The 27,482-nt window shown below is 46.4% G+C and overlaps 1 protein-coding gene across 8 annotated transcripts in view; it reads right to left on the reverse strand.

Annotated features, from left to right (window-relative positions):
* The window catches only part of SH3KBP1 (SH3 domain containing kinase binding protein 1), a 342,506-nt gene that overhangs the window by 13,398 nt on the left and 301,626 nt on the right, over nt 1–27,482 (reverse strand). For all 8 annotated transcript variants that reach the window (XM_041740052.1, XM_041740047.1, XM_041740050.1 and 5 more), the window contains one exon: nt 19,379–19,464. In XM_041740052.1, the coding sequence (XP_041595986.1) occupies nt 19,379–19,464 (86 nt within the window). The remainder of the gene's footprint in view (nt 1–19,378; nt 19,465–27,482) is intronic.

Below are 27,482 nucleotides of genomic sequence, written 5' to 3' on the forward strand. Positions count from 1 at the left end.
AAACAAAAGTAAAACAGAGATTTAAGAGCAATAATAGGCACGAGGAAAGATTCTTACAACAGGCCACAAGCACCTCATTTCCTTAATACTCATCCTTCACGTCTGGATTTATGAAGGTGATTTCCATCCTCTGGTCATCCAATAAACACGGTAAGTCTTTAAAAGCTACAGAAAAAGGGGTAAAGGAGGAATCCTCTTTTTTCCACAAATGCAAGTTCATTTTGCTAGATAGAACATTCTTGTGGTCTCAACACAAAAAGCAGTTATCACAAGGTATGATAGTCATGGGATGTGAATGCTGAACATTGATTTTCAAAAGAGATGAAAGGGCAGGCTCCTCCTCTGGTTGTGCAGCCATAGCCTGGCCATCACCCTAGTTAGACTATAAACTCCCTGGAGGTGGAGAGCAAGCTTCTACATCTCCAGATAACTCCCAGAACCTGGCACCATTCTGCTTCGAGATGTATCACTCAATGGAGACATGATCTTTGGTCATCCATCTGCTCACTCATTCACTCCATTATGATTGAGCAGCTACTCTGTGTTACACATGGGGCCAGATACCCAGGCTACCTTCTGCCCTCAGGGAGCCTCAGATGAACATAGAATCATCCAGCCAGATCATAACAGTACCTCACATGTGTCCAGGAGGAAGGCCTCCACCTTTACTTTTCCACCCTCTTCAACAAATGGTTAGGTCAAGGGGTCACCTCATTCTATCTAGTTCTGAGGGTTTACAAATCAGTGTAGATGTGTGTATGTGATGCACAAAGGAATGGCTGGCAGAGAGAGGCTGACACAGAGACCCATTATCGCTTGTGACTGTGGGAATGCCAACTCTTGCTGACGAGTAGGTCGTATTTCATATGCCATGCCAGGCACTGCCTTCCCAAACCATTTCCCGTTCTCCTTTTAATGGAGCCCCAGTTTTGTTTCAGGAACCATGTTTAGTCTGAGCCAGTGAGACCAATCCTGCTCCTCTTTGCCTGTGATTCATCTAGAGGTGGCTACATAGCCCAATTTGAATTACTGAAGGAAAAAGGGGAAGTCTACAGTCTCTGTTGAAAGGAAATGAGGAGAAGGCCATTTATATGGCAGCCCTTTCGTCTTTCCTGCTTGGGATGCTGCTGTGCATGGACAGGTTGCCTGGAACTGTGGCAGCCATTTTTTAAAAAGATTTATTTATTTATTTTAGAGAGAGAGAGAGCATAAGTAGGGGTGGGTGGCAGGGAGAAGGCACAGAGGCAGAGGGAGAGAGAGAATCCACAAACCGACTCCCCGTTTAGTGCGGAGCCTGATTCAGGGCTCACCACTCTGAGATCATGACCTGAGCCAAAACCAAGAGTTGGCCACTTGATTGACTGAGCCACCCAGGCACATCCTGTGGTAGTCATTGTATGTCCATGAAGGCAGACAGGAGCAATGCTCTTGGAGATTTTGAGGATGGCAGAGGAGAAGAATAGAAAGACTTTGGATGACTGACAACCCCGATGAGCCACCCACTGACCCTGGAATCATCTAGTGCTCGGATTTCTTGCTATGTAAAATTAATAACCTTCTGTTATTGTAGCCAATTTTAATCAGATATCCTTTATTCACAGCTGAAAGCACCATAACTGCTATAAGTGCAAATATGGGGGCTCAGGACAGAAAAGATTAAAACTAGGTGTGTTTTTTCCCTCCTTATTTTGGGGAGAGCCCTTTTATTGGTGGTTATAGTAAGTGGTCTGGCTGTGTGATGGTCAGCTTTATTCTATTAATGAATAGGCAGGTGTTGTCTGCAGGCTACTTCCTTTAGTGGAAGACAAAACCAAGCACAAACCATTACATCATACCCAAGATTATATGACTTTATTCTAGTACCTGGTAAATGAATAATTATTCAATGAACTCATCTTATCAGGGCAAGGGAAGTATAACCAAAGGTTAACTATCTGCAGAGACAACAAAGAAAAGTATCAGTGGTGCTCTGAGGCCACAGGGGAGCCAATCAGTACCTAAGACCAATGCGAGGCTCCCAAAAAGCCCCACCTTGCCAGTCGGCTCAGCACACCTTGTGCCCAGGCCAAGACCCCCATAGTTAGGTGGGCCTCTTGAGAGCCAGCTCACTGGCCTGACCCTCTCAGGGGCCTTCCCTTTAAGAGAATCTTATTTTCCTCAAAGGTTCCTCTTGTGGCCACACCCTGGGACTTACCTCTACTAACTCCATGCTGTTTGAAATCAAAATTCCCCATTATATACTTCATTTGATGCCCTAGGTCATCATCTTATATTAATGTCTCCCCAATTAGTTTTTGAATCACTTTTTCTCTGATTACAAAAGGAGTACATGCTTAAAGTACAATTGTTTTAGGAAAAACATAAAATTATAACAAAGGACAGTCAAGTATAACCTTACCACACTGAGATGGCCACTATTAGTGTTTCAGTATATATATATAACCCTTCAGGTTCTTTTTCTAAAAGTAGATAGTCCAGTTCACACTATATGGAGAACTGAATTCAGCTTATTTCACCTAACATCATATGCCATGACTCCAAGAGTTCTCTGTAAATATTTTGATGGTTGCATAATCTTCTGTTGCGCTGCAATTCATGATTTACTGAATCAACCCCCTATTGTTGGATAATTAGTTCCCCAATCATTCCTCCTCTTTTTGTTAATAGAAAGATGTTGCACAGATATTCTTGTGTGCACGCTACATACGAGTTTAGCAAGTTCTCCATGTGGCTCCCCAACAGGGAGAAGGGAAGAGGGCCCAGGACAGGGAGGTCTCCTGGAGGGTGGGGGCTGGGTATGGGGCACAGGAGGCACACGGGGCCAGGGGAGCCTGGGGGAGAGGAGAGGAGCAGATGCAGAGGAGGTGATGGAGAAGGCCATTAAACGTTCTAGCAATTGAGCTGCTGCTGAGGGCCTTGGTTGGACACTACCAGGGGCTGAGAGGGCCCGCCTGTACCAGGACTCTGTCCTGGAAACAGAAATAAGCTCTGGAGGCCAAAGATGAGCAGGGTGAAGGAGGGTGAAGCAGTGAATAGTTAAAGGCTAATTCACTCTGGTTCTCCACCGTGGCTGCACAGTGAAATCACCTGGACAATTAAAAAAAAAAATGACTCATGCCTGGGTCCCTCTGTGAGGACTGAATTTTTGGGGGTGTAGCCTGGGCGAAGCAGTTTTTCAGTCTCCCCCAGTGACATTAGCAAGCCACCACGTAGAGAAGCACTGCTCTGGCAGAGGCTAGGGGCAGGCAGGGAGCAGGAAGGCTTGGACTGAGCAGCGACGAGAGGGCCCCAGGGCACCACCACCAGGGGAGTGGCAGGGTGTTCCGGGGCCACTGAGGGGACGGCCTGCCCAGGCCAGCGGTCGGGAATAGGGCTCAGCAGCAGAGGGCTCCTCCCAGGCCAGGCTGGGCAGTGCTGACCTGGTGTGTGGGGTCACAGAGGCGCCCAAGTAGCTGATCAAAGTGGTGCCCGAAGGCTCGGGGGATCGGTGACGAGTCAGAAAAGGCTGCAGTGGGAGAAGGTGGCCGTGAGGTGACCCAGCAGGCAGAGTGGGGTGGAAGCGGGGTGTGGGGAGCAAGGGGAGTGGATGGCACGGCCTCAGCCTCCCTCGCCCCCCGCATGGACTCAGCATGGCTACTGGTGTGTAGGGACACACAAGGTCACACCCAGGAAACTTCTGCAGGGCTCCAGGGAGGACTCCATCTATGCTCCCCGCCCAGCTCCCAGGGCCCACTAAAATAACGAAGTCCACCTGGGCGTTGTTGAGGGTGTGACAACATACGAGGTTGTCCATAATAAATTACCCTTTCAGAATGACTCAGAGGCACGGCATGTGTCTTCCAAGCTTAGATCCTGACCCCAGGAGGACAGGAACCCATCTTTGTGCTCTCAAAGTCTAGCATGTTCCCAGGAAACACGTGCTTAATATTCTGTGAATGAAGGAACAGGTGAACAAATGAACCAGCCGACGGATGAATAACCCATCCCAAGAAGAAACTCTGATTCCAGGAGCGCCGCCTCCAGAGGCGCCCACTACCGGGACATGAGGTGGCCACCCGGGGTGGAAGGCAGCACCCTGTGCCGCTGCTGCAGAGGATGCTTGGCTGACCCGCTTCGTTTTACTGGCTCAGGTCTACGTTAAAAACATCCGGACACGTTGAAGGCTGGCCACGCTTCGCCAGCATCTCCTCAACAGATTGACAGATGGCCGACAGGACTGCTTGGTCCCTGTCACTCAAGAAGAGGATGGCCAGAGTCCTGCAGGGGGAGCCCCTCTTTTGACCTCTGCATGCATACCCAGCTGAGTTGAACTTTCCAGGTGAGGCTTGTAAAAAGCACTTTTTGGACACACGACAGCAAAGCTCAACTTCCAGAAAGAAGAGAGGTCACCTGCTGAAGAGGGAGGCTCAGAGCCCCAACTGCGGCGCGCTTCTGCTTTCTAACAGTGGAGGGGGGACTTTGCCACCCGGCAGCAGAAACTGTCGGTGGCACTGAGCGCGCTCTCGTGACTGCAGCCCTGCTAGCTGACATGAAGGCAGACTTTCCATGACTAACTCATTGTGGTGTGAAGAAAATGTCCCGAGTTTCACGATGGTTTTTGAAATGAATCAGGCTGAAACTTGATATAAGCTTTCTCAGCCTGGCTGGGGATTTTTCCTTAGTAAAAAAATGGTTTTAATGCTCACAAGCCAATCCAAAACGATTGAACTGGCAAATGTTGGGTATTTTTTTCAAAGTGAGTTTCATAAGGATGAGAGGTTCTTGGCTTTTCTCATACTTGAAAGACGAACCCCTCTGCAGACATACGGGGATAATTTATGTTGGACGCGGAGCCAGCCTGGAAAGGGCGTTTGACTCTTCGTGGCACACACAGTTGCCCATTTTCCATCAACTGCAGTCATAGCCTATTTAGTTCAATTAGAAAATGTGGGCTTATTTTCCACGGATGGGAGGGATGGTACCAGTGACCACAGGTGACCTAAAACACATTCACTGAGAGCGCAGAAGAGAAAGAGTTAAAAGTCTGGGACATGCCTTCTGTCACTGAAGGAACTGCTTGCAAGCTCTTAAATGGCTGTTTATTCCTTGGGGCTCACTGCTCTGGACTGGAGAAAGAGCCCTAGCGCAGAAGTTTCCTACAGCTGAAGCGTGGCAATGTCGCCACCTCCCAGTATCTCTGGAAGCCATCCCTTCTCCTCCACGTCACCATCAAGGATCATTACAGCTGGCAGTGCTCCTTGCAGACTACAGGCCTAGAAGGGCTATAATGGATTTCTCACTCCCAACTTGGTACCACCCCATGGGCAGCCCCTAGAGACATGGGTGAGGTGAAGATCAGAGGATGTCCTCCTTCTCTGCTTAAAATTCTTCCCCAGTTCCCAGGAAATCCTGGTGACTGAGCACGGCCAGGGCCCTCACGGTATGGCTGGTGCCCACCACTGTCCTGTCCCTTGTGTGACTTCCTTTCCTTCCCTGCCCTCCCCTTCCCTCCTCTTCCCTGGGGCTATCAAGGCTTTGCTTAGCAACCAAGACGTCTTCCAAGGAGCCAGACTGTACCCTTAAGCCTGGTTTGGGGGCTCCCCTACTCACCCACACCCCAATCTCAGCATTCAGCTCCCTGCCTGACATTCCTCATTGACTCATCTGTCTCCTCAGCAGCTAGGAAAGAAGCTATGGCTTTCATCTGTGTTTCTCGCAGGCCTAACATTCCTGGCTTGCGGTGGGTGTTTAATAAATGATTATTGAATACATGAACAAAAAACCTTTCTGGGCTTCAGTTTTTCCACCAGGGGGAGAAAACGGGAGAATTATCTGTGCTATCAGCTTTGCAGGGTTATTCTTCTGTAAATGAGAAATTATATGAAAACTCTTTCAAATCATCAGGTATAATTTTGTTTTCATATACCATTGATGGAGCTGTGGGATTTGAGAACAGAGATCTAAGGGCAAGGCTACATTACAAGAACAAAACAAACTTCCTTCTTTTCTTGCTTCCTTGCTTGCTTCCTTCCTTTCTACCTTCCTTCCCTCCCTCCCTCCCTCCCTCCTTCTTTCCTTCTCTCTCTTTCTCGCTTTTTCTTTCTTTCAGATTACAGATGAGAAAAGCCTAACCCCACAGGGCTGTAGGTCCCTTCTCCACAGTGAAGAAGCATCTCAGGGCAGTCTAGACAGGAAGTCTCATTCTGCACAGAAACCATGTGACTAGTGTGGCAAATCTGTGCAGACGACAAAGATGGGCCCTTTAGTAGGGGTCAAATGAACACCTGTGTTAGCTGAGGTACCAACTGAAAAATTCTCACTTGAGCAAAGATTAGATTCTATGGGAAAATAAGCCCTCCAAAACGTGGAAGGACATAGCAGATTAACTGCTGTGTTTTCATTTGTAATCCAGGTGCCAATCGTGCACGACACAAGCACCGAGAGTAAACAGGTCTGAGCTACTGTTGGGCCAGCCTGCTACTCCATACTCCACACATGCATTTAACCTGCATAAACCCCATGCTGAGCAGGCTACTCGTTTTCATAAAGGGAGAGAGACAGAGGGTCAAAGGTTAGCAAACTCAGTCAAGGTCACAGCAGAAAGTGACAGAGCCCATGTTCGGATTCATGTCTGTGGCATTCCTTCCACTATAGAGCACGGAACAGACAGCAGAAACATTTCACCTTACCTCTCATTTAACTGATTCTGAGAACTGTTTCCACATCAAGAACAGGAAAAGATACTAGGAATATAATGTTGTGTATATGAAGAAACCCCTCTATGCTCTGATAATAAGCTGCTTTTGTTCTATTCTACTCCAAAGTGTTTTGGGGGGTGCCTGTGTGGCTCAGTCAGTTATACACCTGACTCTTGATCTAGGCTCAGGTCTTGATCTCAGGGTCATGAGTTCAGGTCCCAGGTTAGGCTCACACCCAGTGTGGAGCCTACCTAAAAAAATATTTATTCCACTGTGTTTTTAAATGGATAGAGAAAGGGACTAGGTTTATTTAAGGAAATTGTTGGCAATAAATGTAAGATATTAGGCAAATTAAGCCAGGCCCTTCAGCTTTTCAGTACAAAGTAACTTACATAGAAACTTGAAGCTGAAGAGTAAGAGAGGGAGATACAGAATTTATTTGCTCATTCAGTTAATCAAATGTTTATTAAGGATCTACTGTGTGCCAGGCATGGCTATAGTTAGGAGAATGAAAGTACAGTCACTCTCTGATAGCACTATCCACTCAAACTTTCTGTGATGATGATAACTTGCTATATATGTACCGTCCAGTATGGTAGCCACTGGTCCCATGTGGCTACTGAGCACATGGAATATGGCTAAGTGTGATTATTTAAATAAATTTAAATAGGCACATGTGACTAGTGGCAACGAAGATCTCTACCATGACTCTATATCATGGTATTGGCATTTCTTCTGATTTATGCTCATCCATTCATTCTGTACATATTTACTGAGTGAGCCCTACACCCCAGACTTTGGGCTAGGCATGGGGGGATATGGGATGAACAAAATAGCCACAGTCCCTGCCTCACAGAGCTTAGAGCCCCCAAGAGAAATAGACTTTTATATATTTAATTACAAATTCTGCTAGCTACTATGAAAGAAAGGTAAAAGATGAAGTTAGCAATGATAGCATGGGCACCTAATTTAGATCTGGAGAAGAGGTAAGGGAAGGGGGCATGCCTTCCAGAAGTGTGGCACCGAAGAGAGGTAGAGTGCTTCACAGGAACTGATAACAGGCAACAAACAGTGGGGGAAAAGTCACTTTCCAGATCCGCATTCCTTTAAAAGCCGCTTACTACAGGTCCGACTTCATTATGCAAAACAATTTAGGAAATAATGTACTTATTGGAAATAGTGGTTATGCTATTATTGCAGAAATGTAAATTGGCACAGCCTTTTCATAATGCCATTTGGCAACACCTATCACAAAACGTCAGTGTATACACTTTCAGATAGTCCACTTCTAGAAACTGATCCACAGGATCGTTTATGTAAGTGTAGAGTGATATATTTATGAGGCCAGTGGTCTTCAAACTGTTTTACCAGTGTGCCTAAAATAATTTTGAAAACCCATGTGCCCCTTACACATCTTAAGTTGACATCTAAAATTTGACGTTTTTGTCACAAAAGATGTAATTTCTGCTATATTTTAAAATATAACTATTATATTGCTCTCCTAAATATATTCAAAATATACTTGAATGCCACAGTAGTTTAACAACCACTGTCATCCATCTTTTTTTTTAAAGATTTTATTTATTTACTCATGACAGAGAGAGAGGCAGAGACACAGGCAGAGGGAGAAGCAGGCTCCATTCAGGGAGCCCGACATGGGACTCGATCCCTGGTCTCCAGGATCACACCCCAGGCTGAAGGCACCACTAAACCACCACCAGCCACCAGGGCTGCCCCACTGTCATCTGTCTTAAAAAATCATGAATAAGCTGGAGTGCTTGTGTGGCACAGTCAGGCATCCGACTCTTGGTTTCAGCTCTGGTCGTGATCTCAGGGTCATGATCTCAGGGTTGTGAGATCAAGTCTCATGACGGGCTCTGTGCTCAGGGTGGAGTCTGCTTGAGATCCTCTCTCCCTCTCCTGTGCCCCTCCCCCCCTGCATCTCTCACTCTCTCTCAAATAAAATAAACAAGTCTTTAAAAAAAATCACAAATATGGGACACCTGGGTGGCTCAGTGGTTGAGCACTTGCCTTCAGCTCAGGGCATGATCCTGGAGTCCCAGGACTGAGTCCCGCATCAGCTCCCCAAAGAGCTTGCTTCTCCCTCTGCCTGTATCTGCCTCTCTCTCTCTCTGTCTCTCATGAATAAATAAAATCTTTAAAAAATTTGTTTAAATCACAAATAAGCTTTTCTTTAGCAGTTGGAAATTCTACCCCTTTCTCTCTCTGAATTCGTATTTCTGTCATATTGCTGGATTTTACTCTAATGTAATTTATCTTTCTGCTTTTGTTAATTTTGTCTTTCATTCATTATCTTTTTCTGCTATAAAAACATGTATATAAATAGAAATTTATGATTTCTTAATTTCCTGTGATCATAAGGTTCTAAGTGTAAAAATGATTTTTCTTCTGGAAGGAGTTACCATGACAATTATTAGTAGTACATAAATGATAGAAGCATATGTATACACACAACCATACATTCTGATAACCTGTCAGCATAAAAGAGGAGAATCTTATTGGGCTTTCCCTCCAAATAACTTTATGCACACGTGTGTGATTATTACTTAACGTGAGAATGCCATGGCTTGGTATTGATTCTATTCCTATTTTTCTTTCTATTGATGTGTCAAGAAACTTTGTTCACATAAATAGAAGTATATGAGAATGGAAAGAATTTTGTTATCACAATGTTATTCAATTCATCGAACTCTTTCCAAGTTATACGGCAAAAATCAGATTGTGGTCTAGCATCACCAAGAACTATTTTGAACAATCTATCAATGAACAGCTCAGTGGGTCTCCTTCAATTTTGTAAGAAGCAAAGACTTACAAACCAACCAACTTGTAAATGGATTTTTTTGTCCAGTCAATAAAATCACTCAATTTCTCCAGTACCACGCCAATCCTGAAAGTGTCTCTCAGTTTGCACCAGAGGTTTGCATACCTATGGAGTGGGCAAGAGATTGGCTATGCTGTGTAAGCGGAGAGCAGGTCACTGGCAAAGGGGAGGGGAAAGGGAGAAGCAGCCTGCCAGTGGGTCTCTCCCAGGAGAGGAGTTTGAAGAAAGAGCATATAAGAAATGAGCACTATCCATGACCTGGGGAGTATCTATGGCCCCCCAGGGTATGGGTAGCCCTGTCTACAGATCATTGTCCTAGGCTGCTCTTCGCAGCATTGCTCCGAGTGAACTGGTTATGCTAGAATCATGCCATGGAATTTTATCTTGACATTAAAAGTAGAAGTTTGACCTATGTGACTTACATGTAAAGATGTCAAACATACATTATTTATTTCAAAAAACATCTGTGAACTGTACATACAACATGATTACATTTAAAGAAATTCATCCACCTACCCAATCACGGAAAGACTTCTAAAAGTGTGTACAACAAATTAACAGTGATTATCTCAAAGAGAGGCTGGAACTCTGAAGGGACTTTCTAACTTCCCCATGTTCTTCCTTTTTTTTTTTTTTTTTTAAAGTACCTACTCCCTTTGTAACTAGGGAGTGGGGAGAACTTCAGTCAGCTGATTAATGTTGTATGTTCAGAACTTTCTTACTTTCCAGTAACAGTAGTCATGGTAAGAATGGAGGTTGATGCCTGGTTCTTTGCCTCTGTGTGACTATGGCTACACCAGCTACCACTTAGAAATCACCTGTTTTGTGTGTGCCACTTCAAATTATCAGGTCTAAATTTTACAACAATCTTCTTAGGCAGGTGGCCATTACTAACCCTGTCATACATAAGAGTAAAGTGGAGCTCAGAGTCACTCAACCTGGAACTTGTAGAGCTATAATTCACATCCAAGTGTGCCTACCTGAGAACCCGTGGTTCTTCTAACGTACCCCACTTTCCTCGGTGATTCTGTGGGACTATCTTGTCTCTGTATTAAGGGTTTGCTCTAAGAACTCAAATTTATTTAGGATTGCAAACATCCTACCCATTTATGTTTTTCAAAATTTTTGATACATTTTTTTAAAAATGTGAATGAATAATTTTTAAAAATTTATAAAAAGTGACACCATGACTATTATGCCCACCATTGCTGATTACTTAAACTTCCATCTGGCCAGCAAATCTTTTATAAGCAAAAACCCTAGATGAAGACTTAGAAAGGGCCAAATTAGCAACTCTAGGTTAAAGAAACTAACAGAACTGAAGGAATTTCAGTAAAGAGACAAACAAAAGAATAAGCTATTTAATTTTGAAGAGGAATTAGAGGTTACCAAAAGAGCAGTTTTCTCAATGTCCAGAAATCTCAACTAAAAGAAACAGAGCCAGACAAGCCTGTGGGGCCAAACTGGACCTCTTTGAGCATTTCCTCCAAGCCCCAGGTTTAAAGTTGAAAAACCAAGATCCACATCCAAAACTAATGTAATATTGTGTGTCAACTCTACTCAATAAAGTAAAAAAATAAAAATCCAGGACCCAAAGAGGTGCACAGCATGTTGGATGGCCTACTAGAGCGGGGTGTACATCCAGAGGGTGCGTCTCCTTTCAGGGAGCAGAGGAACAGGGCATTTCATCTCACTCAATAGCACTCTACTTAGAGAAAAGAGGAGCAGTTGCACACTCTTAAAAGAAAATCTTAGAGAAAAAAAAAAGAAAATCTTGCATGTGAAACAACATCCTAATGCCTGGAGTCACAGAACCCAAAATTAAATCTTTAAAAATAATAATAATAATTTATTCATTCATTCATGAGAGAGAGAGAGAGAGAGGCGCAGAAACACAGGCAGAGGGAGAAGCAGGCTCCCCACAAGGAGCCCGATGCGGGACTTGATCCCGGACCCCGGGGTCACACCCTCAACTGCTGAGCCACCCAGGCATCCTCAGAACCCAAAATTAAATGCCAAGTAAAAATCTCAAGGAGGAAAGACCTACTGTCTGAAGCCCGGTGCTCTTGGTACCACACTGGAAGGGACAGGTACCTCTAGAACTGGAGGCCCCCATTCTCCAGCCATGGGGGAAGGAAGAAGACAGAGGTATGAAGTATTTAAAGTGCCCTATAGGGGCACCTGGGTGGCTCAGTCAGTCAAATGGCTGACACTTGGTTTTATTTATTTATTTTTAAAAATATTTTATTTATTTGACAGAGAGAGAGAGCGAGCACAAGCAGGGGGAGTGGTAGGCAGAGGGAGAGGGAGAAGCAGGCTCCCTCTGAGCTGGGAACCTGATGGGGGGCTCAATCCCACGCCCCTGGGATCATGACCTGAGCCAAAGGCAGATGCTTAATCGACTGAGCCACCCAGGTGCCCCCTGACTCTTGGTTTCAGCTCAGATCGTGGTCTGGGGTCATGAGATAGAGCCCTGTGTCTCAGGCTCCCTGCTCAGTGGGGCACCTGCTTCTCTCCTTCTCCCTCTGCCTCTGCCCCTCTTGTTCATGCACTTACTCTCTCTCTCAAATAAATAAAAAACTTTTAAAAAAAAGTAAAGTGCCTTTTAAAATCTGACATTTCATGAGCAATTTGAAAAAAATATTGATCTGCTAATTGTACATTTCTGGGCAGCAGTGAGTTTTCACCCATGCTTCAACACCTGCTCTCTCTGGGGCCTTTTGTTTGCCCCTGACACCTCTCCTCTCCCCAGACCCTCACCCCTGCACACATGTGCTAGACCTGTGATTTTCAGAAGCCATCCCCAGAACTGGGTATGAATCCATGACAAAGCTACCACCTGTCTATAAAGTGCCAAGGAAAAGAAGGCCAACGCTATGAGTCTTCCAGTAAGCTAAATTTGTCCAATCTTTAAACTCAGAGATTATTTCCACCAGGTGATGGCATTTGCTTTTTAAAATGTCCTTAATTAGTAAAATAAAAGTCAGCAGTCCTTCGAATGAAAAGCCTTTTCTGTGAGTGTCTTTGAATTCCAAAGAACATGAACAATCTCGGGGAGAGATGACTCAAGCCTGGGGAGGTGGGGAGCGCCACTGCAGGTCACCACGCAGCTAAATAAAGCGGCTTCTCCGGCTCTAAATCAGGGCTCTCTGTGCACTGACACCTCATCCTTAGCTTGTCACCACCAGATCCAATTACCCTCTAACGGGGCCCACCAACCTCACTCCTAAGTGCTCATCGTTTTTCTTCTGTAATGAATCCAAGGTAGCGGGAGGTGGACCGGGCCCAGGTGTCCACATCAGGCCTTAACAAGGGCCCATGGCTAGAGAAGGAGCTTGGGAACTCAAATTTCCTCCTTAATAAGGTATAGTTTTGTCTCCAGTGCTTTTAGCATGGCAAGGGAGTTACTTGAGCATGGTTTTCCCACAGGTCATAGATCCCTCTGGATATTTACAAGTCAAACGGAAGCCATAGCCAGGCTCTGCCAATCTGTGAGCCCGGGGCCAGTGGGCAGAGGGCACTGCAGGCCAAATAAATGCCATGTGCCATCTGAGACTGCGTGTCACCTGCTCCCTTCTTGCTTCCACATTCATTCGCGGCAGGGAGGCCTCGGCTGAGCACAGTACAGAAGTGACCAAGCTTACTGTGTAAGTCTCTCTGCCACCTATAGGCTACTTACTATACCGCATTTGCATTCTTCAAGCTGCCAGTGGTCTCAGCACGTAGCAAAAGTAGAGATGCCTGAGCCATGGGGCTGAAAGTAGGCTACAGGGGACCTGAACACAGAGGTGAGCGATCAAAATACCAGAGCAGGATGTGCTGCGTCTGCACGCAGGTGAGCTTCTGGGGCTGGTCACAGGTCCGCGCAGGTAGCTGGCACAGTGACCCTCTCTGAGCCAGGAGTCATTCAAACACACTTGCTAAACACCCAAACGTCCCCCTGCTCATCTTACCCGTCAGTTACTTTTCCTTGCTGCTGGCTGCTGGCTGCAGGTGGCTCAGGCAGGATGGCACTGCTCACTCTTTGTGTTTTCGAATCATTCGCACAGCCAAATACATCGCTCCCAAGAGGTTAAGCAACATGTATCACCATCGCCCCACTTTGCTTAGCTTAACCTCCGCCTGTTCCTTTAGTATTCATGAGCGTTTTCCTACTGGCACTTTGAACGTTTATTGCTTTTGCTCTTATCAGATGTGACAAGGCAAAAGAGGTTTGCAGAACCTATCAAAACTAAGCATGAGCCCGGCCAGCCCAACAGACTGCCGAAGATCGGGACGGCCCTGATCGGGGCTGAACGGGCAGAGGGAAGTGCCCTGGTTTGGGTGCGGCCTAATGTTTCTAACCGCGAACGTCCGTCAGTGAACATCCTCAGTATACATTCGGGACCGGACTTTTAGAAGTGCCCAGAAGGACAAGGCCTTGCCATCAGCCCATCTCCTCCAGGACTGCAAGGTGATTTTGAAACCAGTCCTGGCTGCCAGCTTGACCTCATTTACTCAGTGCAAACCTAGACTGTGAGCCCTAACAGTCTTAGGTGAGAGGTGGGGAGTCACACGTGGCCCTGCAGGGAGAGTTCTGGCATAGAACCTCTTCTGAATGAACTGGAGCCAAGGCCGAGTGTCCCGAAGTGCAGGGAGGACACCAAAAATGCTCAGAGGACTGACTAGGTTCAAGACCCAAAGTTCAAGATGTCTCACTTCCTTGGAATAAAGCACATGACCCTCTTTTGCTTTTTGCAGTCACCTCTTTTGCTTTTTGCAGCATTTTGCAATGCTTTTTGCATTTTTGCTTCAAAAAGTCAGCTTTTTGAAGTCAAAAATGCATATTGCTTCTCAAACAATCCTGATATAAACTGGCATGTAATCGTGACCTGTGTCCCTGGATAGGAGCCAGAGCTTCTTTTAACAGCTTTATTGAGGTATAATTTGTATACCATAAAATTCACCCCTGTTAAGCGTACAACTTACCAATTTTTAGTAAGTTTACAGAGTTGGGTAACCATCACCACAATCCAGTTTCAGAACCTTTCCAGGATCTCAAATTAATGAGCTCTTATTAGCACTCCCAGGGTATCAGTAGGGAAGTGCTTCTGCATTTCCTGGTTCACAGGAGCCAAAGGCCAGGAGGCATCCATGAGAGATTTGAGGATAAGATGAAGTTAGATTCATTCATGTGCTCCAAGCCAGTTCCATGTCCTAAGTCCATCGACTTTATAGCTAGCAACACCTGGCCCCTAGATGGACGGCAATGTCAAGTGTGTATCTGTGGATCAGGTTGGAAAGACAGGTGAGAAATTCCCAGCTTTTCTATGTGAGAAGGGGGTGATGTCCACATAAAGGGGTGGAAGTGGGAAAAGTGGGATGAGAGCTAAATAGAACAGGGAACAACAGTCGACGGAGGCAAGCAACAGGCGAGAAACAAGAAGGATTGCTTCTAAGTCAATCAGTTCCAACAACTAGATGGCTTAGTTCCTGAGCTGCTTCCCACCTGAGGGCCCGCTGCTGTGTGCTTCGGTGGGAAAGAGTCGGAAAATCTCTGCGGTATTGAAGTGTAATAATAAATCCTGCCATGCCGTGGGAACTACAATATATGGCATAATAAAAGTAAATGTTATGGCACTTGACTTCTCGGCCTATAATCTCCCATTCAATCGGAGCAGAGATTCTTCTGTCAGCAAGAGAAAACTGGACAATTTAATTTTCATTTCTATTCATGCACAGGCCTGCTCTGGAGCTCATCCACGTTTCCTATTATGTTACTTGAAATATGGCGGTGTAGTTTGATACACAGTATCTCAAACCGACATCAACAACATCGTTTTAGACCAACTGATTTCATTCTAAATTACTGTGGGGCTGACAGATGCTGGTAGCTGCCCACACGAGATCTGAAAAAGCCATGTTCTCTAATTCAATATTATAATAATTTAAAATTATAGCTTTATTAAGAGGAAACAGATTTATTTATAGCTAACACTGATGATTTCTAATGGCTTTCAGGGCTGTATTCGGCTATTCATGCAGCCCACATTTGGACAGCTTCAATTGTTTGAGTCACTAACAAAACATTCTGGTACAAATAATTTCCTTCTTGATTCAAAGCAATGAACAAGTGCTACAAAAGCAGAGACACAAAGCAGCCCTGAAGGGAGGCAGTTCCTCTGCAGTGTCCTATTCTCCTTGACCAACCCACCTGTGACAGTATTTCTGCATTTGGGCCTGAAGACATTCTGTTTAAAATCCTTTCATCCCTTGGTCTCTGAGATGTTGCCAGATTCCTCTTTTCCCTTAGATAGGGACTTTTGTGAATGGTTTGGTCTTTTTTTTTTTTTTTTTTTTTTTTTAATGGTTTGGTCTTTAAGATCTAGGTCCTTCTTTCTCTTTTGCCATGCTAAGGATTTTATCTTCCTGACTTAACTATCCCTTCTAAGCAAACAACAGCCTTAATAATAAGCATTTCTATCACTGAGCAGCCCATCAAGTGATTTTTGCAGAACTCTGGAAGACAAGGTAGGGAAGTTGGGAGGGATGTTAGTTCCCTTCATCAATAAAGAAGCTACAGCCCAGAGAGTCTGTATAAATTACGGAATGTTTCCTGGCCTGGAGGCAGCAGCCTGCACTCACACATGGGGCTGTCTATAGGTGCCAGCCCTGCGTTCTGTTGCCTGGAAGGTCCTAACGTCTACCTGCAATCCTTGCTGGCCTCTACAACGTCGACCCTCCCCAGCCTCAGCCTTCCAGCTTCCGCCTCATCCAGCACTGACTAGATCTCAATGTCAACACACTTAAATAAATCCACATTCCCCTCCAAGCCAGTCCCCCCGCCAGACATACTTATTTCTACCCAAGTCATTTTTCCCCTACCCTCAAACCTCACAGCTGACACAGTATTCTCTCCTCCTACCTCCTCCTAAATCCAGCCTGTGCCTGAGGCCTGGCAATAATTCTCTCGAGTTGCTGCTTCCCCATCCAGCCCTTCTTTCACAATCCTATGGTGAGGCTTAATGTGGGCTCTCTCTTAACTGCCTCAAGCCCAAACTATCAAATAACCTGACTCCTTGATGCCCATCTTTCCTTCATCTGATTGGTCTCATAGAGCTCCATCAGTTAGTATCTGAATGCTTAGACCCAATCACGCCAGTTTGGTGTCAACCCAGTGCCTGCCGAATAAATTACAAAGGCATCCCCTTCCTAACGAGTCCCGCCCAGACCTCTGTGCCCAGGGCAGCTCCCTCCGTGCGGGCACGAAGCCTCTCCTGCGGCTGATCTGTGCTCAGTTACCAGCACGCCCCATGGGATCTCCCTGCCTGCCTCTGCCTCAGCGAACCCAACTTCTAGATCCAGATAAGTCTGCCCCCCCACCACCGATGGAGCCTGCCCTAGCACCCTGGGCACCAAGGAGCATCCCCCACTCTCACTGACATTACTTTCTGCCACTCAGTGGCCAGGCAGACCGTTGCTGTCACCTCACTTTCCATTTGCTGTCCCAGCGGCCAAAACAGACCCAAAGCTGCTGGGAGGCAGGACCTGTGCATGAGGGCCTTGCCCTTGAGTGGGTACTCGAGTATTTAGTGGCTGATTCCATGGCTGCTGATCATCGTTTCTTGCAACGCGAATAATATGTGTTACATTATTAGCTTGAGGAATTACAGCCATCTGGGATTAACGTCTTCTTGCTAAGTGAGAGCAAACTAAGCCTCAGCAGCTCTTTCTGGGCTCCCAGATAGACACAACTGGTACTGTTTCCACGAATGAAGAGCTTTCATAGACAAAGCCACTTTGATCAAGGCCCCCACCATTTTCAAACTAGCTCGTCAGACTGAGAAATATGAAATTCCTATTTTGGTGAGAGCCACCTGAGTCATCTCCAGACCCAAAGAAAACAAGGGCCAAAGGCCAATGCTTTCACAGGCAAGGCACAGCCCTGTGTATTCTGGGGGAGGGAGAACACCTCCCTTCCCGTGGGAGGCCCCACATTACCTTCTCTGCCACTGGCTATCATGCCTTAAAATGTGGGCCTTTAAAATGTTAAACCACAGTAGCAAGACCAAAACTTCAGCAGGCTCATTCTGATGATTCCTTCTCATTCATAGCCAATTACTGCTCTGCTCTGCCCTTTAACCAGGTCAAAAGTCCAGCAGGCCAGCATTTCTATTATTTTTCCATCAGCCCAAGCTGTCAGAAGCCCTTGGTCATGCTTCCTGACTGAGCTTCTCAAAGGCTGAGGATGTGCAACAGTCTCTGGAGACAGAGCAAATATTTTTGGTCTTTAGAGTTACAGTGACACATCCTACCACCAAGTCTTCTCAAGATCAGACCAGAGACTGCAAGTCAGCAGTTGCAAAGAAGCAACTCTATTAGCAGGTTCAGGAAAAAACAAAAACAAAAACAGCACCCCAAAGAGGAGTAATCCCAGGTGATGAGAAGGCTCACGTTAGGCACTCTGGTGCCTCTTATGAGCCTGCCAGTGGTCAGATGTTTGTTTCTAAATTGAGCAGCCAATGCAAAAGATGCTGGAAATCTTCCGTGTCAAATCAGTCCCTAAGAGTGGCTGCCAGAGGTTAGGGAAGGGGTGGGGAAGAGGAGGGAGGTGGGTACAGTTATAAAAAGGCAACGGTGGGGGGAGATCCTGATGGCTATGGAATGTTCTGTATCTTGGCCATGGTGGTAGATACACAAACCTACACATGTGACAAAACTGCAAAGAACTAAAGACGCACAAGTACAAGTAAAACTGGGGAACCTGGTGGACGTATCCATGTCAATATCCTGGTTGGGATCTCACGCTATAGGTTCATTATGATGTTACCATTGAGAGAAAGGGTAACGGGTATGTAATTCTCTCTGTATTACTTCTTACAACTGCATGTCAATCTCTAATTATTTCAAAAGAAAAGCATTGAATTAAAAAGGCAAATTCCAAAATGTAGCCCTATTAATGTAGAATATTGTGACCATGACAGGAACAAATAAAAGATGTAAAGCTAATAAAAAAAATTAGTTCCTGAATCTAGACTTCTTAAAAGGGCTGTCATCCTTGGGATCCCTGGGTGGCGCAGCGGTTTGGCGCCTGCCTTTGGCCCAGGGCGCGATCCTGGAGACCCGGGATCGAATCCCACATCAGGCTCCCGGTGCATGGAACCTGCTTCTCCCTCCGCCTGTGTCTCTGCCTCTCTCTCTCTCTCTGTGACTATCATAAATAAATAAAAAATTAAAAAAAAAAAACTTTCTTAAAAAAAAAAAAAAGGCTGTCATCCAAGTCAGACCAACAGTGGCATCAACCAGCACATGCAACCTCATGCCACCTGCGCACATCCCCAAAAGACCCTCCAACAAAACTTGTGTACCCACAGAGACTTTAACTACCTTCCCCTTTATCAAAGAGTGCTACCTTAACCTTTGAAAAACTTACCCACATTCTTAACTAAGTGGTAATTTTCATGCCAGAGCTCATTTTAAATTCTAACTCAAAACACTGAGTGCTGTGACTACAATGAACTCTGCCATTCTTCATTTTCACCCATTCACCTTTTTTTCCACTAAATAGGTATATCACTAGAAAATATGAATGTAAGTGCTAACGTCCACTTCTACAAAAGGTTTATTTATCACTTCTTTTCATTAGACTGTTCTCCTGAGGTCAGGGAGATTAGAAATCCCAGACACTCTGTTTTAATGTGGAAACCACCATCACTTCCCCTTCTTTATAAAACTGTGACATTTAAAACCAACCATGGGCTATTAGCCTTTCACTGAAATGGCTGTGTTAGTTCTCATCAGGCTGCTTAAGAAGGCAAGTCAAACTCTGAAGTTCTCTTAAAATTTTGCAAAGAGAAGCCAGAAAGCTCTCCTTACTCACCGATGTCATTGCTGCGGTCCGAGAGATCCTTGTCCAGGATGCCAGAGATCGAACTGCCCACCAAGTCAATCTTTGGACCGTCACCCCTACATTAAAAACACAAGTCCAAGCATTTAAAAATTGGTGTGTGCCCTTGTCATTTTGTCAGCTTTCTTGCTGCACGCGCATTAAGGAGCATGCTGTGTGTGGGGCGGGTGGCACTGTTGCCTGCGCCTGTGAGGGAGCCAGTGGGAGCCAATGACCTATCCAGCCACATGGGCCTTGGTGAAACCGGCTGACAGACTGGATGCCCACCTCTCCAGCACACATTTTCAGAGATGGCTATTTTAATAATGACTGTTCAGCAATACACCTTTAGCCACAAACCCTCCTGCTGGTACACAGGGTACAGCGTAGGGCCTGCTCCCGCCCCATGGCCAAATAAGCACCAGCAAATGATAACTGGGAGCTTCCCTTTTAAGGAGCAAGGAATTTAGCCAATGCTGCTTGTCAAAGGTCGGCTACTTTTAACCTTGAGAAAAAGGTTTTCTGGCCTGAGGCGGAGGAATCAGCCAGGCTGTTGACAGGCACAGGGGGTTGAGTTTAAGATCTGGCAGCCTGAAGGCTGGCGCTGGGGCACAAGCCTGTAAAATTAGACAGCTCTTGGGTGGGTGCCCCCATGCCCATCAGGACACGAGTGACTTCCCTCTGTATCTGGGCTAGGAACAGCCCCAAGGAATGGGAATAGGCCTCTGAGATGATGAGAGAAGTAGCTCACTCGTGCATGAACAGAAGGTTCCTCCAAATTCCCCCAAAAGGGCAGTTCTCTAGTCCCTTTCAGGGGGATGAGCCCCGAGTGAGATTATCTGAGGTTTATGATGGTAGTGAAAGCGGAAAAGATCCTCACCCATAAAGTGAGAGGGAGAAGCCAAGCAGTCATTATGGGAAAGCAACAGAAATAATCCACCTCATGGCTCTTGGCAGTCATCATGGCCTGAAGCCAAACCACACAATGAGTAGCAGTTACTCAAAGGAGCGCCTGTCTGATACCTATCATGCAGGGGGGATCGAGAGGGCCAAGCCAGGTAGTTCCTACTCTGGAGGGGCTCACGGTCTAAATGCGAGAAAGACAGACAGACACAGGCCCACATGGCACAGGCTATGCAAGAGACAGGCATATCAAAGTCGTCTGGAAAGGACTGGATCAGGGCAGGGGACCTGTGTGATGTTGCAAGGGGCACGCAGGGGAGGTGGCATTCCAGCCGGGCCATGGAAGAAAAGGTAGAGAGGGCATATCAGGAGGAGGTGCGGTAAAGCCAGGACCCCAGGTGGGTGGGAGTGCCTGGTGTGGCCAGGGGTCCCGGGGCTAAAGCCTGAGGTCCCCAGAGGGTAGTGAGAGCAGAAAGGTCAGCAGAGTCAGACTGCCAGGCTGAATACTAGAGGGTTCTGTTTGTCCTGGGGGTAATGGGGAATGGAAAGATAGCTGAGCAGGAGACCTGTAAACCTGGGGAGAAGGGAGGGACTCAACAGGGCCGAACCCGTTGTCTTTGCGCAAGAAGGGCCGGTGGACAGTGAGATTCGCATGTCCTTGTGATGGTGGAGGAGGCCCAGTGGAAGGAGGCAAGCCCCCGTCAGTTCCCAAGCAAACAAGCCTGATCTGTAACCTCCAGTGTAACGTCAAGTACCCTCAACCGAAGACAAGCAGAGGTAAGAACTCCAGGGTGACAGGGCTGGGCCGAATGGCCTGACTTCCACCAAGACAAAACACAGCTCTCACGCTGTGGGTGTGTATTATGAGACTTCCTGGGCTTTTCAGAGCTCAGCCGAAGTAAAAGTTCAAGAAGAGTGTGGACTACTGCGCTTGGAAGGGGGAAGCAGCTTGAGCTTCAGAGCAGAGCCTTTATTTCCCACCTCAGCCCCACCTCCTAGGGCCTTGGGGGCCCCCAGGCCAGGCTGCTGGAGCAGAGCCCCTCTCCATGCCCAGCCACCAAAGGGCAGGTCCCATAGGACTCCCTCCCTCGAGCAGACCCCAAGCCAACAGCAACGATGAGACTGAGGAAATTCATTTCAAAACATTCTGCTGGCAGGGCCCCAGTGGCTACTAGTTTGAATGTAACCTTCTGGATGAAATGTTTTGTAAATGCACCATTATTTGTAGGAAAAGCATTTTCATTTTTAAAAGTTCTCAAGGGCTCTCAATCTTATTTTCTAACTACAGAGTCGGAATGGTTTGGTGCTGTCATTCTCCAAACTAACACAACTCAAATTATACCCAGGGCCAGACAGTCCTGTCCTTTTGGGAACACAAGTACCAAAACCTGTGAGAACATGTGTTCTGTTCAGGGAGAAAGGTCATTCAGGCAACAAAAGTCCAGTTAATCAAAAAAAAAAAAAAAGTCCAGTTAATTCCACTGGGCTTTTTTTTTTTCCAAGGGGAAAACTGGTTTGAGGTGACACCATGGCGGGTGGCTGGGCAGAGAATCCGAGGGTGTGCTGGTGGGAGAACGAGCTTTATGTAGCAGCTAATGATCTGTATCTCAGAACAGCTCAGCTTGGTTGCTTCTGAACATTTGGTTTATTCGTGCATTTTGGTAACTATGAATCTTTGGAGCCGCCACTTCCCTCTTTGATTTGACAGCTAGAAGCTTCCAGTCAAATGTGAGCCTATCTTGAGGGACTGTAGAGAACCCTACTGCTCATTACTGTGCTCATCTTATCTTGGGCTATATTACTTTTCTACCTTTATTTTCTCCCTTACTGTCACTCTCAACTATTTTATTCTTGTAGATGCATTTTGGAAAGTTACCACAAAGCCTTTGGGGAATGGTTCAGGGTAAAAAGAAGTAATTTCTAAGAATAGGGTGTATATCAATAGCATTTAAAATGGGCATCTGCTTTGGCCCACTTCTGGGAGGCTATGCTAAAGAAATAGTCTGAAATGCCCAAGTGGGTTTTGTAGATCAATATGTTTACCACAGTCTTATTTGTAATAAAAATTAACACTGAAATCTTTCATGAAGAGGGGAACAGTTGAGTAATCTATATTTGGTGGACTTTTTTTTTTTTTTGGTGGACTTTTATATAGTCATGAAAATGATATTTAGAAACACATTATGACAAGAAGGACAAAGGCTGATATTACAGTGGCAAAGGACAGCAGCAAGTTAAAATGACCCAGTCTTCCATGCACATATACCCACATGCCCTGCTTGGGTATCAGGAAGGGGGATTGTTATTTAAGACTGGAAAAATATTTACAGTGACTATTCCTGGATAATGTGATGGGTGATTTTTAGCACCCAGCTCAGCACCTGGTACATGGCAGGGACTCAAAAACACTTGTGGAATCAATGAATATTTGCCTTTGTTCTGAAATGGGAATGCATCATGTATTTTTGTACAATAGATGCATTTTTTCCGCAAAAGCTGTAGGACACTCAGTATGATCCTAACTAAATAAAACCAATGAAAAACAAACCAAATCATACACAGGGGAAAAGATGGAAAATAAATTGTCCAAAATGTTAATAATAGTTGTCTCTGGGATAAGACTATAAGTAAAATTTTTCCTTCATTAAAATTCACTTTTAACAACAGAGACCCATACAATTCAGGCAGCTTATGTTCTCTCTCCTTTCTCCGCAGGAGTATTGCCAAGGTCAAAGGTGAGATGGTCTGGCCCTTGCCTACACACTCCTTTAAGAACCTCCCTGACCACAGGTGCCCCTGTCATCACCTGTGACCACATCTGGAGCTCACCTGGGAACCAGGTGGGGGTGTGTGGAGTTATAAATCCTAGACCAAGAGGTCTAAGCCATGAGGGAACACCTGAAGAAAGGAAGTACCATCCCTGAGCGACCTGTCCCCAGATGCTAAAGCACCAGCTGCACTGATAGGAAGGAGCTTAGGATCCCCCCGTCTCTCTGAGCCTTGATCCCGAATGCCAAGAGCCAGACACAGGCTTTCGGCTGAAATTATCTTCTATACAGGGCCAGAAGCAAGCCTATTTTGAAAACACAGTAGGTGTCGTTTAAAAAAGGTTCTGATCCTTCCAAGTAAGGAAGCTGCAGCTGGTGTTTTGACAGTGTTCAGACTGTGGGTGTGGAAGCGTTTTACAATGTCTATTTGTAAATGCTTTTCACTGTATTTATAGACTCTTACAACAATGCTAATGAATTTCAGTTCTGAAAAGTACCAGAATTTCTGAAATTCTCCAAAGCACATGCTTGGAGTGGCTGACACCCAATGAGGCTGCAGCCCTCGATGGTCTCTGCTCTCCTCCAGTCTGCCCGACACATGGCTACCATTTTGGTAAAAAGGATGTTACTAAATCCAACGAGAAAAGAAAAACCCAGTCCTCTAGCCCCCAAGAGGGTTTATGTATGCTGAGTTTCTATGCCCACAGCTGTTGGATAAAAGGAGAAAATAAAAGAAAGCAGGCATATTACCATATAGTCAAAGATACCAGAACAAGGTTGCCCTTACTCCTTTCTGATTTTTAAATCCAAATGGTGCAGTTTTGGTTATGGACCCTCGAAACATGTGACTTGGACAGGCGACTGGCAGGGAAGTCTCCTTGCCCTACTGGACAGGGAGCCTAAATTGCAGATAATGGGTTGACTAGCTCAAGGACACCAGTAGGAATAAGTGGAAACTACCATGGCATAGAAATAAGAGCAGCAGCTACTGACTACTGACTGCCAATCGTGAGCTAGGCACCAGGACAACCTCCTATTGTCTGTTATTCGATGGTCACATCCATCTCTTTAAGTATCTACTCTGCATGGTGGACGCGGAGCCACACTGCCCGGAGTCCCCTCTGGTGCTCCTGCTGCTGGGAGTGCTGTTGGCCTCTCCAGGGACTTCCTCGGTTACAGGGAGCCTCCTCCACCAAGGCATATCCTTGCTAATCCTCCCTCGGTTACAGGGAGCCTCCTCTACCAAGGCCCACCTGCCACAGTATAAAAATCTTGGCCAGTTCCACCCAACACAGGACAACTCAGAGGAGCTGTTTCAGCCCCTGTGTGGACTTGGCCAAGGCTTTGGTGAGCTAGTATCACAGCTTGTCTTCTCTCTCTGCCCAGCACTGCTTCCTTCTCCCTTTCAGGGCACTAAACCCTGAAACAGCTGGCACACTAAATACTGCCTCAGGGCCTGCTTCCTGGACACCACCGCCTGTGATGCCCTTTATTTTCATGATATAGGTCAGGAAACTGAGGCTCAGAAACATGAAGTTACTTGCTAACCAAAGGTCATTAAAATGGGACAGCAGGGTCTGGAATTGAACCTATTACCTTTGACTCCAGAGCTCAAGCTTTTGCCCACTTCTCAAAGCTGCTTCACTAAGTCACCTGGTCTTGAGAATGGTGAGTCACTGAGGATGCCAGGCAGCTGGTGTCCCTGCAGCTCACGCCAGCTGAGGAAATCACCTTTGCTCCCCAGGTTAAAAAGTACTCCTAATAGATGAAAACTGCACACTCAACTGGCCCAGAGGTGCCTGCTCTTGCCGCTCAGAACCAAGACATGAGACGGGGCGTGTACAGTCGGAAATGTGGAAGATGCGCCATGTGCATCCCTTGAGAACATGAGCTCAGCCAGTGGCATGGCCCAATTTAGCCCAAGTTGGGACAGTTAAGCCAAGACATGTGGCCTGGAAAAGGTGTTGAAGTGCGCAGGAAGCTGAGGCAAACAAATAAATAAACGAACGACAGCACTAGCAGCAGCAACCGAATGCCACCCAAGAGACCCATGGCCCTTTTAGAGGTGAGTGGGGCTGACGGGGAAAAGAGGGAATCCATTGACCCTTCCTGAACAGAAGATCCCGAGTCCAGGTCTTTCTGGAAGACCTCCTGCCCACTCTCAGAAGGATCTATTACCTTAATGTAAATAAATGGGCTTTAACTGCCTAAAAACTGTTACAGGGGGAAGAAAATAAGCTGAGAAGGAAAGAAGAAGGAAAGGAAAGGAAAAGGAAAAGGAAAAGGAAAAGGAAAAGGAAAAGGAAAAGGAAAAGGAAAAGGAAAAGGAAAAGGAAGGAAAGGGAAAAGGAAAAGGAAAAGGAAAAGGAAAAGGAAAAGGAAAAGGAAAAGGAAAAGGAAAAGGAAAAGGAAAGGAAGTAGAAATGGCCTGTCCTCATGCTCAGGAGACCAAGGCATACCCTGCAAATCCTCTGTTTTGTTTCCAGCTTTCATCCCACTCAGGTGTCAACACATATGGACGATGGCAGATGTCAATGTGAAGATCCTAGAGAAATGACGTGAGTTACCCTGTCTTCTTTCTTGCTCCAACTCCACAGCCTTGTTTCATTGGCCCTTCTGATGTGAAACTACCCCATCTCATTGTGCACTTGCCGCGTGCTGGTCCAACTGTGTACCAAGGAAACGAGGCCAAAGGAAGTGACCACTCCCCACCTGACTGTCTGTAACACTGCACACTCTGGCTGACCACTAGAACTGGGCACACATTACCCCAGCTCAAGCCCCTATCTTATTACAGACAAGGGTCTTTGCTCCAAGGACAGGAGTGACGTGCCTAAGGCCACGCAGCTAATTACTGGCAGAGCTGAAACCAGGTGGAAGCTTCCGGGCGTCCAGTCCTGTCTTTGCCCCACACACTTGGGATGGCAATAATCAAAATGAGTATCCATAGGCACATGCTTTATGCTTCTAGAGATTTCTTCTCTCTCAAATGAACAACTGTAAGAGGACTCCACCCATCTGTGAAGGTAGCAGATGTGAAGCCAACTCTTTAGAAGAGCTCTGCCCTGGGATGTCATGGCCCAGAAAGGTAGGATCTTTCCATCAGGAAAGGAAAAATTCTAATAGCGGTAAGCCCAGTTTCCTTTGCTCATGAGCGGGAGGGCAGAAGGAGGCTCCCTCCCCACCCCCTTTCTGAGAACTAAGGAGCCAAAGGCACTGCTGATATCTGCAAAGTCCTTATATACCCACCTGGTAGCCAAAAATGTCCCAGGAAACACAGGCACTTTTGACAGAGAACCTCCTATGTAAATATGGGACAGCCCAAGCAAGGCCAGGGGAGCAAGGGGCTGGAACCAGAGTGGTTTTCCTGGCAGCTTTCCCTTTGTATTGCGTCCTTGTTTGGATGAGCACAAACAAGCTTGGCTATTTATAGTTGGTGAAGACACAGTGGAAGGTGATGGGACACTGCCCACTCAATTCCCCTCCAAATCTCTGTTCTTTGTGCAGACTCTGCAAGTGTGTATGGGAACAGGGCTCTCTCCAGAGGCCATCCAGGGCACAAACCCACTACCCCTCCAAAGGCAAAAGGAGGATGACCTTGCAGCCCGCATCTGCAAACCCACAGTTGGGCATCTCAGAGGGGCAAGGGGCTTTAAAGATACCGGGAAGAGGGGGAACTCATCATCATGTGACTCAGAAGAGTTCGTGAGGGGCCACTTGAGCAAAGAGTGTTCAAAGAAATAGCCCATGGAAAAAAGCATGGTATGACTCAACTGGTACCGTGCATGTGTGAGACTTGATCCCCCATTGGTCCCTTGCCTGATTTGGACCATCACTGGGAGGACAATCAGTGTGCCTCTGTGCCTGGTGCCTCTGGGCTGGGGCCAAACCCCATCACTACTGTTGGTTCTTGCTGCAGGAAATAACATTCATTTTTGGGCTGAGTGGAAGGAAAAGACCACATGAAATGAGGTCAGCAAAGAAAGCGGACGTCCCTACAATGTGACCAGGTCTTTTCTCGTGTCCTATGGGATTCCTCTGCTCCATAAATTAACTTCCATCCTTCAGTCATGGCCTTCCCTGAGTCCTGGCTTCCTCTGAATCTCTAGGTGCTTCTGGGGGAGGCTGTTCATGCTTCCACCCCCTAGGGACCTGCTGGTGTGCTGAGAGTGTCCATGTTTCATCCCTCCCTTGAGGCTATGGTGCATGACCTACTTGTCACCCTGTGGAAACCCCCTTCCCACCAAGATCACCCACTGAGCCATCTCAGGAGAGGAAAGGAAGCATGCATAGGTGAATGCCTCCCAAGTGCCAGGCAAAGAGGTAGGGGCCTGAAGTGCTGCAGCTTGTTCAAACTTACACACCTGGGCAAGGGAGGCCTCACTCTACCATTTTGCAGAGGCAGAAACTGAGACTGGGGGAGGTGC

The sequence above is a fragment of the Vulpes lagopus genome, chromosome X, assembly GCF_018345385.1.
Source record: "Vulpes lagopus strain Blue_001 chromosome X, ASM1834538v1, whole genome shotgun sequence".
Lineage (NCBI taxonomy): Eukaryota > Metazoa > Chordata > Mammalia > Carnivora > Canidae > Vulpes > Vulpes lagopus.